Source organism: Cydia splendana, chromosome 5 (assembly GCF_910591565.1).
Source record: "Cydia splendana chromosome 5, ilCydSple1.2, whole genome shotgun sequence".
NCBI lineage: Eukaryota > Metazoa > Arthropoda > Insecta > Lepidoptera > Tortricidae > Cydia > Cydia splendana.
The window spans coordinates 24,923,147-24,938,135 of record NC_085964.1 but is presented as its reverse complement, the minus strand read 5'-3'; the positions used below and the strand labels follow the sequence as shown (position 1 = coordinate 24,938,135).

Here is a 14,989-nt window from a genome sequence, read left to right as displayed (position 1 = left end):
AAAACAAAACAGTCACAAATTAAACAATATAATCTAACTGCCTAATTACTAACGTCGCTAATTGCTACCGGGTCTAAATTTACCAGCTTTAACAATGTGAGGTTTTACATCTATGATGAATTTTGATTAAAATTTCGGACGCGATATAGCGTCCGCGGGACTTACGGGGATAATTAGATTAAATTATTATATTTGAATTTGGCAATTAGTACGCTCATTTTTATTTAAAGATTAATATATGTATTTCTTACCTTGAAATTATGGCTGTTTCTGGTTTACTACAGCGGTTTAAATTTAACCAAGTCTGTGCGAAGACGTATTTAGATATGTTGCTCGTACATATGAATAGTTTTTATTTTAAAATTAATAGGTAAATAAATATATTTCAAGTGAATAAATCGTTTTATATGAAAACTGATATTTTTGCGTTAAATGACTTTAATGACAGCATTGACATTACAGACTTTTGTCTTGCCTATGTTCTTACCGGCCAGACCCAAATCAAGGCCTATCAAAGAGGCCTATTGACAAAGATTTTTTTTAATTTTATCATGGAGGGTAGAGGCACGTCTACCCTTCATAGATTTTATGAACATAGACAAAGACAAACTGAAATAGATAATAATTTACATATGACTTCGACTACTTCATAAAATACAAATCAAAATATATTTGATAAAATAATTGGATTTGTTCCTAGAAATCGTATAGACAAAGCCAGTTCTAGCAATGTTGCTGTAGTAAAATATTTTTATGGTAATTACTGGCAATCTTCCTCTAGGAACGGAGCACACATGTACAATTATGAAGGGTCACGTCATTCCAAGGAAGTCAATAGGCCTTGGTTCGAAGCGAGAAACTCGCACCATGTAAATGGGCCTTTATCCTATTTAATTCTTCTGTTTTATTTAATATGTAAGTACTTAGGTGCAATAAAGGGATGTAATGAAAAACAAACATTAATATTTTCACATTGTAATGAGCGGATCATTTAAATATACGTTCTAGAGCCCTTCTGATTTTAAAATTGGCTAAGGTTTTAATATCTCTATGACATGATCGCTGCTTGTCAGACGTGTCATGACATGACATGCCCCACATGGTATGTTTAAAAAAAAAGTTTGTACTGCCACTGCCGAATTTATGACGTCACAGCAACTACCCCCACCACTTTCGCGCTTGTCAGCTCATATATCTGTGTTCAGAGCATCATACTGAATGCACTGATACGAAATAGGGTATATTTCCAAGACGACATGAGCGAAATTCAATTTCTAAAAGACTTCGTGATCGAGTCGGGCCTCTAATGCATGCGACATGAATTGCGAGTCGTGGTCATATCATAAAAATATCAAAACAAATTTTACAATTCGAATATGGCTGTTATAAGCAGTATTGCACAACTGTCACAGCGCCACCTAGCGGGCAGGCGTCGGGGCACGTGACGTCCACCGGCGAGAGCGTGTTAGAGTACGCCGGGGTGATGTTCGGCGCCGCGCCGCCCTGGTTCGCATTGCACGCCGTCACCGCATTGCCGACTGCCACTCCCTTACGCTGCTGTTGACACCACTGCGCAAGTGACAATACAATATTCATTATTCTGCAGTAACGATTAGAGTCGAACCAAAAAAAGTCTGCAGCGGATTTGATAGCCCACGCAGTGCAAATGTCATTTATACGTCATAATTTCATAGAAGTTTGACACTTTCACTGCGTGGGCTATCAAATCCGCTGCAGACTATTCTTGGTCTCTCTAAAAGTTATCAAGATATTCATATTAATTTATGATAATGGTATGGGGTTGATATATTGGATATATTATTATGTATAAAAGTTGTTACCTATTCCCTATTTCCTGAGGTAAAAAAATACGTGTCCGTTATTTTAGACTACGACTACTCTATAACATATACAAAAATAAATCAAATAGGAGCCGGACATTTGGGTACTTTTCCTTCTTAGCTACGAATCTAAAAATTGCACATTACCTGCTTCTAAAGGAGCATACTACATAGGTACTTTTAACTTATAAGTTGAACCCTAGATTTTGATATTCACAACACAAACATACCTACCTACTAACAACATTAAATATTTTGAGCATTTTTTCAGCATGTGATTTATCACGAGAAAAAAATAATAATATATCTTACATCATCAATATTAACTCTTCCACCTCCAGCTTGAAAGGGGACTGCGTTGGAGACTATAGTCACCGGAGTTGTCTGCCCTGTAAAACAGTCACAATGGCACATAACAATATACTTTTCACCACACCAGCAGAGCAGCTCGGAAATACTTTGCACTTCTAAAACTGATAAGAAAGTTGTATTTTATCCACATATGAGGCAAAGTAATATTATGCCAATTTTGAATTTTTTGCTAATGTTGGCTGATAGAATGGACTTTTAAATGGTGATTATGGATGATAAATATTTGATAACATTCATTTGTATTTGATTTCATTTTGTTTGATGTTTTACAGTTGGTATTTTCTTTGCGTTGGTGTGGTGAAAAATTTGTGTTTCACTCAGTGGCGAAATTTGTTTAACCTTGTTGTGGTGCCTTGAAACCTTTGTTACGCTCAAGATTCCACCTGTCGAACCACTCTCTATGCTTGTGGTTCAGTTCTGGAATCTTTCGCTTACTCGGGTATTCATATCAGCACGAGCGGTTAAACAACAACTTTGCCCCCTTGTAAAACAAATAACTACTAGTGGCTCTGTGAGCTGTAGACCTCGCGAGCAGAGCTTTAAATTACATGGTGCTAAAAGCTTTAAATATAGTAAATTAAAAAAAAACAATACGAAATTAAAGTGTAAAAAAATAAAAAAAGTTCGAACCCAGACTCTCTGTGCAAACAAAAAAAACCGGGCAAGTGCGAGTCGGACTCGCGCACGAGGGTTCCGTACCATAATGTAAAAAACGGCAAAAAAAAAACGGTCACCCATCCAAGTACTGACCCCGCCCGACGTTGCATAACTTCGGTCAAAAATCACGTTAGTTGTATGGGAGCCCCACTTAAATCTTTATTTTATTCTGTTTTTAGTATTTGTTGTTATAGCGGCAACAGAAAATACTGAAATACATCATCTGTGAAAATTTCAACTGTCTAGCTATCACGGTTCGTGAGATACAGCCTGGTGACAGACGGACGGACGGACGGACAGTGGAGTCTTAGTAATAGGGTCCCGTTTTACCCTTTGGGTACGGAACCCTAAAAAGCGAACGTTTACCAAATAGTTCTTAGATAAGCTGACGAAATTTAACTACTCATTCTCAAGTTAAAATTAGTTAAAATTAAATATCTCAATACCTCCGAAACCAGCGAAATAATTTTTCTGAATTTTTGGCCATTTAATCTATAAACATATCTCAAAAAGAAAAAAAATCTTATGATATCGATACGACTATTTGTTTAGGCGCGAGGTATCACGACTCCGCCATTTTTAAAAATTTCCAAAAACTGGATTGACATAAAAAAAAAAATTAATCATAGAATCTGGTCACAAAATTTCACGAGAATCGGTTGAGAATTGTGACCTGTAGAGGAGAACATCCGGACGGCAGCCGGACGGACATACGAAAGCAAAATGCCCGAGTCAAAACGTAGACCTTCGCTACGCTTCGGTCAGTTACTTAATCTTCTTCCTCGCTTTATCCGGCATTTTGACATGGCTCATGTTGAGTTGGGAGCCTGCAGTCCGCTTGACAACTAATCCCGAGAATTGACGTAGGCACTATTTTTACGAAAGCGACTGCCATGCCATCTGACTTTCCAACCCAGAGGGTAAACAAGACCTCATTGGGATGAGTCCGGTTTCCCTACGATGTTTTCCTTCAATGAAAAGCGACTGGCAAATATCAAATGACATTTCGTACAATAAGTTCCGAAAAACTCATTGGTACGAGCCGGGGTTTGAACCTGCGACCTCCGGATTTTAAGTCACACGCTCTTACCGCTAGGCCACCAGCGCTTCAAATATATTTTAGTTAATATGAAATTCAAACTAAAAATATTTAGTAGCAGAAAACGAATATCAAATCCAACATCTGCAAATATAAATAAATATTATGGGACAATCTTACACAAATCGACTAATCGTAATAGGTATTATAAATGACGTTATAATAAAAATATTTAAATCTCAATTAACGATAAGGGAAAAACAATCTTAAATACATAGAAAACACCCATAACTCAGGAACAAATATCTGTGAACACACAAATTTGCTGCTTCGTAGGCAGGGTTACTACCGACTAGGAGGAGTAGGAGGCCGTTAAATAAATAAAAATAAAATCTTCCCTAGACATTTGTGTGATTTCATTGCGTTTCATATTGCATACAATTTTTTTTTACAGAATGGTTACGTTTGAACAACAGTATAACTGAGTTTCATCAAATATTCCTTTTTTTAACCTGTTTGTAACAAAAGAGACATTGAAATTAAATAAAGTATCGTCTATGTACATTGACAAGTAACAAACACAAATTTAAAAAAAACAAGTAAGTATACGCGAATGAATATAGATAGTTAGTTACCAATTAGTACAGTATTGCAGTTGCCCTGAGCGTTGGCGGCGGCGAGCAGTGCGGCGAGCGTGAACAGCAAGGAGGCGAGCGGTGACATGGCGGCGGCGACGGTGATGGTAAATCGGCGCCGCCGACGCCGTTATATAGCACGTATACTACGTAATTTGCAGTTTTTTAATTATCCGTAGCAAATTTCTTCGTACAATTTGTCACAAATGCTTAGATCTGATTCGTTATAGATTCCTAATTAGGTAAATTAACAACAACACGTGCTGTAATTAATGCAAATGAGACTTTGTCCATATTTTTTTATCAGTATGATAGCAAAATATTATATTTCTGCAATAAGAATTATATTAACTAGTGTGTCAATGAGCCGTAGACCATGCGATAAGCTTTTTAAGTAATGTAAAAAATTTAAATATTATCTTGGGTTTGTCTATAATTCACAGCGAATTCACAATAGTCTTAAGCGCCATAGACCGGAGCTTAATTAAGTCCTTTATGCCAATTTACGCCATGTTGTCAAATTTCTAAAAACTAAACGATAGAAACATTATAGGTATCTGACTACCGAACCTGCTCACAAAATTTCACTAGAATCGGTTGAGATATGCGTCCTGCAAGGAGAACATCTCTGGACATACAAAATCATTTTTGCCCAAGCTGAAAAGGAAACCATCGTTAAAGCTGCATATTTTTTTACAAACACATATCTTCTGGCTTACAATATATCATAATACCTATTCACCAAGTTTATTTCTATCAAGCCATTTTGTGTGAACAAGCTTAAAAGCAATATCATTATTATGAATATAAAAAGACACTCTGAATAACGTGAAACATATTATTATGTATATATTTATGAGCGTTAATACGTAATGAATTTAATATATTTATGATAATTTTACAGACTCCAGATATTTCAAATCGATTTATTTTTTACAAAGCGTCAGAAATTTTATCGTCATATTTATTTAACATGGTCTTAAAAATGTTTCCCATTTATGTGAGTGGATCGTTAAAAGATAAAAATAAGCATATACCGTAAAATGGGGTGAGTAGGGTCAAAACTGAAATTCAAACCTCGATAACATTTTATTTTTACATGTGAAAACTGAATGGTGTATATAATAAGTGTTCCGGACGTTTGTATTTTAGTTTGGGTAGTTCCATTTCATAACTTTGACGATAAAGAGGAAAACCCACCTCACCCCGTAGTGCCGCGTATTTGGGGTGAGAGGGGTTTTCATACAAAGGTGATTTTGGAAGATTGTTGGATCGATTTTTTTTATTATGCGTATTACTATAGCTCCATTTTAAATTGGAATACATTATTTTTGTAGCAGTAGCCTTAAAATCCCTTATCACCCCCCTCTCAAACCTTCTCTCCCCATTCATAACCCACCTCTCCCCGCGAAACCTACTCACCCCGTTTTACGGTAATATAAAACTTATCACTTGTTTTATTACCAATTTATTATCATTTAAAATTAATTAGGTATTTATATCTATACCTCAGTTTATATTCAATTTCGAAAGTAATTCGTTTGTTATATTATTAAGGTTTGGATTTCCGTTCTCAAGAACTTTATTTTATTTTTGTTATGAAGAACGTTGAGCATTAAGATTATAACCAGTGTTGTATCATAAAAAAACTTGCATTAAAAAATAAATTAATTTATGACTAAAAGTTCGCTATCAATAAATCAATAAATATTATTTGTCGGAGACCGATGGTCCTAAAGGCGGTGGGCGCGTGGGGGTAGTACCTAGATATATTACTTCACAGCTAAACCAGTATGCTACCATTGCTACCAGTGCATGAAATAAACATTCGAACTCGTTAACCACACTAGTGCCTACTATATTGCAGTACTAAATGATAAAAGAACTCATTGCTAGTTTTATTTCAAAAAGGATTCATTCGAAAATAAAAAGATCACATAAAACCGTTCAAATCTTTATTCAAGTCAAACTAGGCCGGCTCCAACCCTACACCTCTGACCTGAGAAGATTTAGCCCTATATGGGACCGGCAACAAACTCAGAGGGACAAATCTTTTCAAAACAACACATAACACATCCTTTCTTTATTTCACAAAAGTAAGCTTCTAATGAAACATAAGAAATCAAAATAACACTTGAAATAAGACACTTAGCTAAATGGTTAAAGAGCATTGAATTCTATAAACTATCAGAATAATCCTTCAGGTATAAGCCTTCAGGAACGTGGCGAGTTAGGCACGAGGTTGGCTAACGAGTACGCCCTATCTCGCGGTCCGATCAAGAAGAACTACCAGCGGCGGAGCCTCTCCGCTCCCGCCTCAGTCAAGGTGGCAAACTTGCTCGACCAGTCTACCAACGTACCGACAAAAACGCCAACTCGTGCCTACGCTCACCCAAGAGAAACCTCTTGACGTTCCAAAGCCTTCTACCTATAATTTTAGTTCAACAACACGCCAATAGATGGCGTTACTCTCTACGCAACTTTATTTCAACAATGCGCTAATAGACGGCGTTACTCTCTACGCAACTTTATTTATTTCGTTACAACCAAATAATACGTAATCGATTTTATACAGGCGTCTAAAATAATGAACTATAACGCTGCAATACGTCTTTCTTGTGTCAGGCTCCGACATATTTAAAAATTATTTAGATTGTCATCCGTCTAAAAGCCTCCTATGCTTAACAAGATTTCATGAGAGCTCAAATTATAAATGGACAGTTGCAGTTGTTATGTTCTTTGGTGTTGACAACGTGCACGCCGAGTACGAGCAACGAGCGGCGACGTGCACGCCGACTGCGAGCAACGAGCAACATGGCGGCGGCGGCGGCGGCGTTGGAAATTTGATGGCGCTGATACATGTATTTGTTAGAATAATCGTTCATTAATGTAATTTTGATTTAGGAAACGAATATTTATTATCTATATCTCACGTCTATACATAATATCCTTGGTTTACAAACCATCAGTAACATGTAACATTAAAATAAAGATTACAAATAGAACAAATCACAAGCTATCAGAATAACCCTCAATGTGTATTATGCTGTTTTGTTGTAGTACTAGTAGTAACGGTAGTAGTTAGTTCACAGTATGATTTACCATGCTATATTTAATTCTCCATACTACGTTATTAGTTATTAACTAAATACCGAGTTACTACTATGAAAAAACAAACGTTATCTGATTACTTAACCAAATTAGCATAACTGAGCCGGCACATGTATTTAAATGTAAAATGTCTGTAGTTTCTAAAATAATGAATGAATAAGTATGTATTACCAACGGTTTTTCATAAAAATAATTTAAAGAAAAATCCGAAAGTTCCGATCAAAATTAGTAAGATTTCTTAAACTACTAAAACTTGCATCACACACTATTTGGGAATGTAATACCTTTAAACGAGCAATTCTTGTTTATTTATTAATATGTATATTTATTTATATACCTATATATTCCGGGGATCTCGGAAACGGCTCTAACGATTTCGATGAAAATTGCTAGCTCGTAAACCCCCAGTTTTCGAGGGCGATGAATCGATATAGCCAGGTCATATCTCTGGGAAAACGCACATTTTTGAGTTCTTATACGTTTTCCGAGCAAAGCTCGGTCTCCCAGATATTAATTTATATATGAACTGCTCTATCAGCAATCTTCGTTTTATCGTCTGTTTATGAGGCGCACTCTATTTCATACGGCGTACACTATTGTGCACAAATCCCGAGGCGATATTGTACAGATCTATTAGTCAGATGTGTCAGGCGGACAGTTAAATCGGCTGATAGGAAGCGCATTGATGCTTTTGATATGTGGGGCCGATATCTGGGACCGGACACCGGACGAACGCCTCGAAGTCAAAGAAATCGGAGTAACCGCCAGGTTTTGAACCGCAAGAACTCTCCGGTTCTTGAATTCTACGGGTATTAGTTAGGGAGACTAGAGATAACCTGGAAAACATATGGCCATGACATGGTTCAGTGGAAGAAAATCGCTATATATCAAGGTCCATGGTGCCTTAAAAGAGTTAAAAGTCGCAAGGAATCGAAACGTCTGAAAATCTGCTATACGGAATCATGTGATCCACATAATAGGAGGTCACGACCCTTAGCACTGAACCACCTCAGCACCTCAGCACCCGGGGTTTGGCGAAAAAATCTATCACTGTAAAAGATCTGTCTGCCAGAATTATCTGCCTAACAATAACACATGCAAAACAAATTTCTAATGCAATTTGTCACAATATTTGCTATAGTTAGTTAATTAATAACTAATAGGTAAACGAACAATGTTATTGTACTAATTAGACTTAGTTCGGCAGCGGCTTCAAACACTGATAGAGAAATTACATTTTTTTCCACGGATCCAAAATAACCTCATATTAACAATAGTGACTTCTAACTGTAGAGATGAATTTATAGTTAATTATTAACTAATAATATGAATCCCAAATATATTTTAATCACTCGCGGACAGAGCGACCGATTTTATTATCATAGAATATTCAGTTGTATGAGTTCTGTTGTGTAAATAATCCTAGTGCAGCTGTAAGCGCTGCGCGCCGTTCAGAACCACTACACTAGTTTTGACATTGACAGATACGCTCGCATCTAAGTAGTGTAAGTCTCGCTCGTACTCGCATATTAGTGCAAGCGAGATGTATAGAAAGTAATTTACGTAGACACGAGCGTATCTGTCAATGTCAAAACTGGTGGAAGCCGTACAGGACGGTCTAACGATCGGCCCTTGGCTGCAGCGCTGACAGCGATGTATTGCGCCCGCCTTCCGCAGGCGCAGAGCCCTTAGAGACGAACGTTGTTATCGTGGCTGTCATGTTAAGTTGCTTTTTCCCGTTAAATTTGTATTTTGTAATAATTGTTTGGCGTTCACTCTCGCTCCTTCTGTTATCGATACAGATGTGTATTGTGTGCCGTAACGTATAAATTGGTGTGAGTAAAAACGAACGCTTGGTGCTTATTATTTATCCCTGCACCCGCACCCGCTTACCACGCCTAGCACTACTCTAGCTTCTACATCTACATAATAATACGTAGTCTATGTGGTTGCTATAGTTAATTCCAAAACAACAAGAAATAATTTTATACTTAAAAAAATGTTTTTTTCACAGAAATGTTTTGAATTTGAATCTTATAAGTAAATCGATTTCGATGTTATTAGGCAAAAATAACATTCTCAGAAATAAGACCTATGTTTTTAACAAAACAAAAAAGGGGTTCCAAATAGATAGTCCTTAATAGTTTTTCCGTTTTTCTTTGTCCTTACAAGTACCTATACTTAGTCATTAGCAGAATTTTCTAGACGTGCGAGTGTTCAAAATGGTGTATTTAGATTATTTCAACACTAATTCTGGTACTACCAGTATTAGCTACTTATATTTAAACATTAGCTACTTCTGGCCAACTGTACCTATTTTAATGAATGGTATATAATCAATACAAAATAATAAAAGTATACATTTAATTCGAACTTATATAAACAGTAATTAAATACATATTAAAGTATTTGAACAAATTAAATTATTTCTGAAAAATATTTTAATTTGTTTTTATCAAGTAGAAACACTACTATATAAATTATAAACTGAAATAAATGACATATACTAAGAAAAAGTGACCAAGGCCTCTAGTGCCCCAGGCTGGAATCGAACCAGCGTCCTCTGCTATCGCGGCAGATGCCTAAGCCACTCGGCCACCGGGTCACAGCGGCATAGGTCAAATTTTCCAAGTATATGCACTTCTTACTGAAGGCTTATGGCGCCCCCTAGCCATCTCTAAGGTAGAAAAGTATGGTTCGGACCTTCTAACTCAGGGCTCTCCAAACCCCGGCCCGCGGGCCAAGTCCGGCCCGCGAAGCGTTCCAATCCGGCCCGCCGACAGCGGTCCAATTCGGCCCGCGGGAGCCAGGCTCCAGGTGTTCAGCCCTAACAGCAGCAACCAGATACATCCCCCCCCCCCGGCGCCGAAATGCTGTGAGCCGTGGCCCGCGCGAAAATTCTGAGGCGCAATTTGACCCTCAGGTAAAAAAGTTTGGAGATCCCTGTTCTAACTGGATCACTCATGTGATACCGAGTTAGCGAGAGAGATGGCGCTGCCATCAATACTAAAGCCTTGGTCACTTTTTCTTAGTATATGTCATTTATTTCAGTTTAAATACATATTATTAATTAATAACAATATTTTATATTAAAATGCACTGCATACTCATAACAAAGTGTAAATGGTATCATCTACCCCTACCCTTTTGGTAAGGAAACACGTTCTATAAATAGGTACTTAACAATTAAAACAAAACAAAATCCTGCCTTATGGCTCCTCTAGACGATGGGCCAGCGCCGGCCACTCCAAGGGACGCAGCCATGCGGTAGAATGACATAGCAATATCACCTGCTCCCTCTAACGCATAAATGCGTCCCTTGGAGTGGCCGGCGCTGGGTCATCGTGTAGATTAGCCATTAAATTGAGTTATCTCCTGAAGTGGCAGTACTGCGTGTAGGTCAACGAGCCGCCGCCGGGACACCCGTCGGCGCACGTCACGTTGAGCGGCGAGAGGTCGCCCACCTCCACGACGCTGGGCACACCGTTCCGCCCGGCCTGGTTATAATTGCAGACCTTGACGAGCACGCCCAATAACTTTTTTTCTTGTATTTTACAACCCTGTTTATGAAAAATTGCTTTAGGTACTTTACGGCTACCACCACTCCACCAGTTTTGACATTAACTGTTACGCTCGCGTCTACGTAAATTACTTTTTATACATCTCGCTTGCACTAATATGCGAGTACGAGCGAGATGCATAGAAAGTTACTTAGACGCGAGCGTATCTGTCAATGTCAAAACTGGTGGTAGTGGTTCTTGAATCTCAGCTGTGTTTATGTTTATACCTACTATTATCTTAATTTTTCTATGACATATATATTTTATATCCCGTGACAGAAAACAAACTGTCTGAAGCCTCGGCCCGGACCCGGACCGTTTTAACGTGAGTCATCCTTTTTCCTTAAATTCAATTTTGAACAGATGTTCACATTGGACGTCATGAAACTCGAGCATTATAACAATAATAATGTTATCATAATAAAGAATATCTTACATCTGGAATGTCGATAAGACCGCCTCCGGTATAAAACCTGATTGTTCTTCCGTATACGTCGTCTAAAGTTTTTCTGCCTGTAAAAATGTTATTTTGTAAGCATGGAATATAAAACCGAAAATAATAAACCTAATAGACAGTACTTTAGCTTGAGCAAAGTGCTCAAGATCTTTTTTTTATCGTCATCATTATGAAACAGGTTTCATAATTCAAATTATAGATTTTAGAATAAAGACTTCTAGAATTATAGATTTTTTTTTCAAATTGTCAGGGCCTTGTGAGTTTGCAAAGTCTACAGCTCACACAGCCACTAGTTCAACAAATCTTACAACACACCTAGCTTATTAATGCTTGTTTTTTTCTCATGCGATACACCTACCTACTTCCTTTCGTTCTATAATTCTCGTTCTAACAATTATGTAAAAACGAGAATTATATTCACTAATATGAAACTTCATAGGTTGTTATTAAGTAATTAATGATTGTCCTTATTGGTCCCGAAGTTAGAGATTTAGGAATATCACATATGATTACCAAATAGTTCAGTAATGCAGATTTCTTCATGGGAAGCGTTGGCAACTTTGGCAAGTAGCGCCATGAGCGAGAATATCGCGAGTAGTGCGGCGAGCGCGAGCAGCGAGCGGAAGAGCGTTGACATGGCAGCGGCGGCGACGGCGGCGGGAATGGCACGCTGGCACCGCTGTCGCCGTTATATATGTAGTATCTAATTAACAATAAATTATTATTTGCAGGTGAAACCAATGTTATTTTACACAATTTGTCACAACGTTGATAATAAACGAATAACTATATTCTTATGTCCAGTACCTCGATGCGATTAAGACGTTAACGATTTTAGACTGTCATATATTATAAAAACATTTATTTACATACAATATATATACAGTGGTACTACTAAACGAAATTAATAACTAGCTTAAATCTAAAATAGGCCCCTGAGGCATTGTACCAAGGATGCTGGCGGCATTTCCTCGCTCTATCGCAGTGCTGATACGTTGTGCGAGGTAGCCGCCAGCTCTTCGGTCACCAGTTACGTCAACCAGACGCTTCGCGATTTCTGCGAACAACTTATGCGCGCTGGGACCCCATGGACCTAGAGTTTCAACTCCAAATGGTACAAAATGGTACTCTCTACCGAGGCTCTTATATTTGTTACGTTTTAGAATTTCGGCGCTTTCCGCCGCCCCGCCCGCTTTTAAAGTAGTCCATTGGAGGTGGGACGGTGCGTTAACGTTAACTAGTTTGGTCCTCATAGTAGAAAAAGGCTGAGGACTATGGATGGAGGACTTCTTCACGTCTATAATCAAAAGAAGTGGTAACGGCTTTCGATAAAAAATGTCTTTCATTATATATGTACCTCGACTGTATTAAAATAAAGATGTGAGATTAGGTATAAATATTTTTAATTTTAGGTACATAATTATTATGAGGACAAATTAATCTAAATCAAAAATGATTCAAAATTAGCCTAATTTACATCGTTCATAAATCAAATTTATTTTAAATGATTTTGCCTAAGCTGCTGTGTTTGTACTGAAAAAAGTTTCGTCAAGATTGCTGACAAAAAGTCGTTGGTAAGAAAAATCGAACAAAAACAGGTAGTCAAAGAAATTAACATTGCTATTTGTGAAAATAAAGGGGATGGCGGTAAAACAGCAAAAATTCTGTAGGGTAAAAATAAAAAAACTGAATAAAAAGACTTTTTGTTACCGATGTTTAATCAAAGATCAATAACAATATTGCACAATTTTTACAATGCCGCCACCGGGGCAGCCGTCGAGGCACCTCACGTCCACGGGCGAGAACTGGGGAGGGGACACTTCAGTGATGTCCGGCGCGACGCCGTTCGGATTATAATCGCACGCCGTAACCAGCTCGCCCGCTAACATTCTTCTTTGCTGGTTTTGACATTCCTGCATCGAAAGGATGGTATTTGAGGCATTGTATAGGCTATATATACATATAACATTATTCCTTTTAAGTACATGAAAGGAGGCCTGCCTCCAGCAGTGGAACGTATTGAGGCTGATATAATTATTACTAACTGTAGGGACCGGCGGACCACTTAATTTGTCGATTTTCAGCAATTTGATAACAAGCAAGAAAAGAAAAAAAATACTCCTCACATTCTCCATATAGAGTCTTGCGCCTCCAGCGTTATATTGGGTTGGCTGGAAGTTTATTGGATCACTAGTTGCGACGCCTGTAAACAAATGTCAAAATTACAAGTGCAATTAAATAGCTGCAGTCACGATCCGTGATTATTAAGCCATTAAGAGTTCTTAATAGTTTAGGGTTCTCTATTCCAAACAATTTAGCTAGGAGCCTATCTAGGATGGTAAATATTTAATTAAGTTCCTAAGATGTGAAAATAAACACATAAAACTGAGCTTCATCCCTCAGCCAAGACTTTGAGCGCTACGTTGTAGCCGATAACATGAGCTTCATGGTGCTTGTATAAAATACTACTTCGTAGATGTAGAACCATACTGCGCAGAGGCGTTACCTACAAAATTATCATTTTAGGTAAAATTATTAAAATTTAACTAGTACATAATTTTGGACAGTGCTACTTTGTGAAGTTTTATATATATCAATGCAAAATTACAAACAAGATAAAAGATAAGGTAAAAACAATACACTTATACTAAACAGTGTAAGTACATACATACAATAATATTATTTAAAAGTACTAGCACTTACTATTAAAATTAAATAAAAACTTGCAAAACAATCAGATTGATCAAAACATTTTAATAAATTCCTTCTACAAATGCCACAAAATATTCACCAAACAGCACAGTTCTGCAGTTGCTCTGCGCATCGGCGGCGGCGACCAGCACAGCAAGCGCAAGCAGCGAGCGAGTGACCGGCGACATTTTGGCGGCGGCGGCGTCAAATTTGTCCTGCTGGTGCGGCCGACTCAGTTATATAGTTCGTATATTACGCAATTAGTAATAATTAATGCATCTAAAACTTCATTAAAGTGCGGTACCTAGGTCCAATTCGATTTAGATAATAACCAATTAGGTAAATTAACCTTTTTTCCGGCTTCACTTACATTAAATAAAATACGATTCTTCAGTTTTTACAGCATAAATGAATTGAAATGAAAATTTTTATTACATCATAACGCCATCATAAAATTTTGATACGCTTATTATACAAACGATTCATAGCCGTATTTATGAAATTTAAATTCAAGTTTTTGTTCATCTATAAGTACTTAAATTCCCGACCCTCTACAATTTTTATAGAAAATTCCAATCACCAAGTACGATTTTTTACCGATGAATAATTATGTACGTTTCGTTTAT

The 14,989-nt window shown here is 37.4% G+C and overlaps 3 protein-coding genes and 1 long non-coding RNA gene across 4 annotated transcripts in view; 1 reads left to right on the top strand and 3 right to left on the bottom strand.

Moving 5' to 3' along the window:
• The window catches only part of LOC134791036 (uncharacterized), a 195,956-nt gene that overhangs the window by 40,275 nt on the left and 140,692 nt on the right, over nucleotides 1-14,989 (top strand). The window lies entirely within an intron of this gene.
• Nucleotides 960-4,698, bottom strand: LOC134790894 (uncharacterized). The gene is made up of 3 exons (XM_063761879.1): nucleotides 4,545-4,698; nucleotides 2,154-2,230; nucleotides 960-1,569 (listed from the first exon to the last, which is right to left on the bottom strand). The coding sequence occupies exons 1-3, from the start codon at nucleotides 4,630-4,632 to the stop codon at nucleotides 1,384-1,386; spliced, it is 351 nt and encodes a 116-aa protein (XP_063617949.1). The 5' UTR covers nucleotides 4,633-4,698; the 3' UTR covers nucleotides 960-1,383.
• LOC134791006 (uncharacterized) lies at nucleotides 10,006-12,380 on the bottom strand. The gene is made up of 3 exons (XM_063762056.1): nucleotides 12,186-12,380; nucleotides 11,652-11,728; nucleotides 10,006-11,215 (listed from the first exon to the last, which is right to left on the bottom strand). The coding sequence occupies exons 1-3, from the start codon at nucleotides 12,307-12,309 to the stop codon at nucleotides 11,024-11,026; spliced, it is 393 nt and encodes a 130-aa protein (XP_063618126.1). The 5' UTR covers nucleotides 12,310-12,380; the 3' UTR covers nucleotides 10,006-11,023.
• LOC134791009 (uncharacterized) lies at nucleotides 13,369-14,623 on the bottom strand. The gene is made up of 3 exons (XM_063762060.1): nucleotides 14,464-14,623; nucleotides 13,799-13,875; nucleotides 13,369-13,585 (listed from the first exon to the last, which is right to left on the bottom strand). Exons 1-3 carry the CDS (start codon nucleotides 14,549-14,551, stop codon nucleotides 13,400-13,402), a joined length of 351 nt encoding a protein of 116 aa, XP_063618130.1. The 5' UTR covers nucleotides 14,552-14,623; the 3' UTR covers nucleotides 13,369-13,399.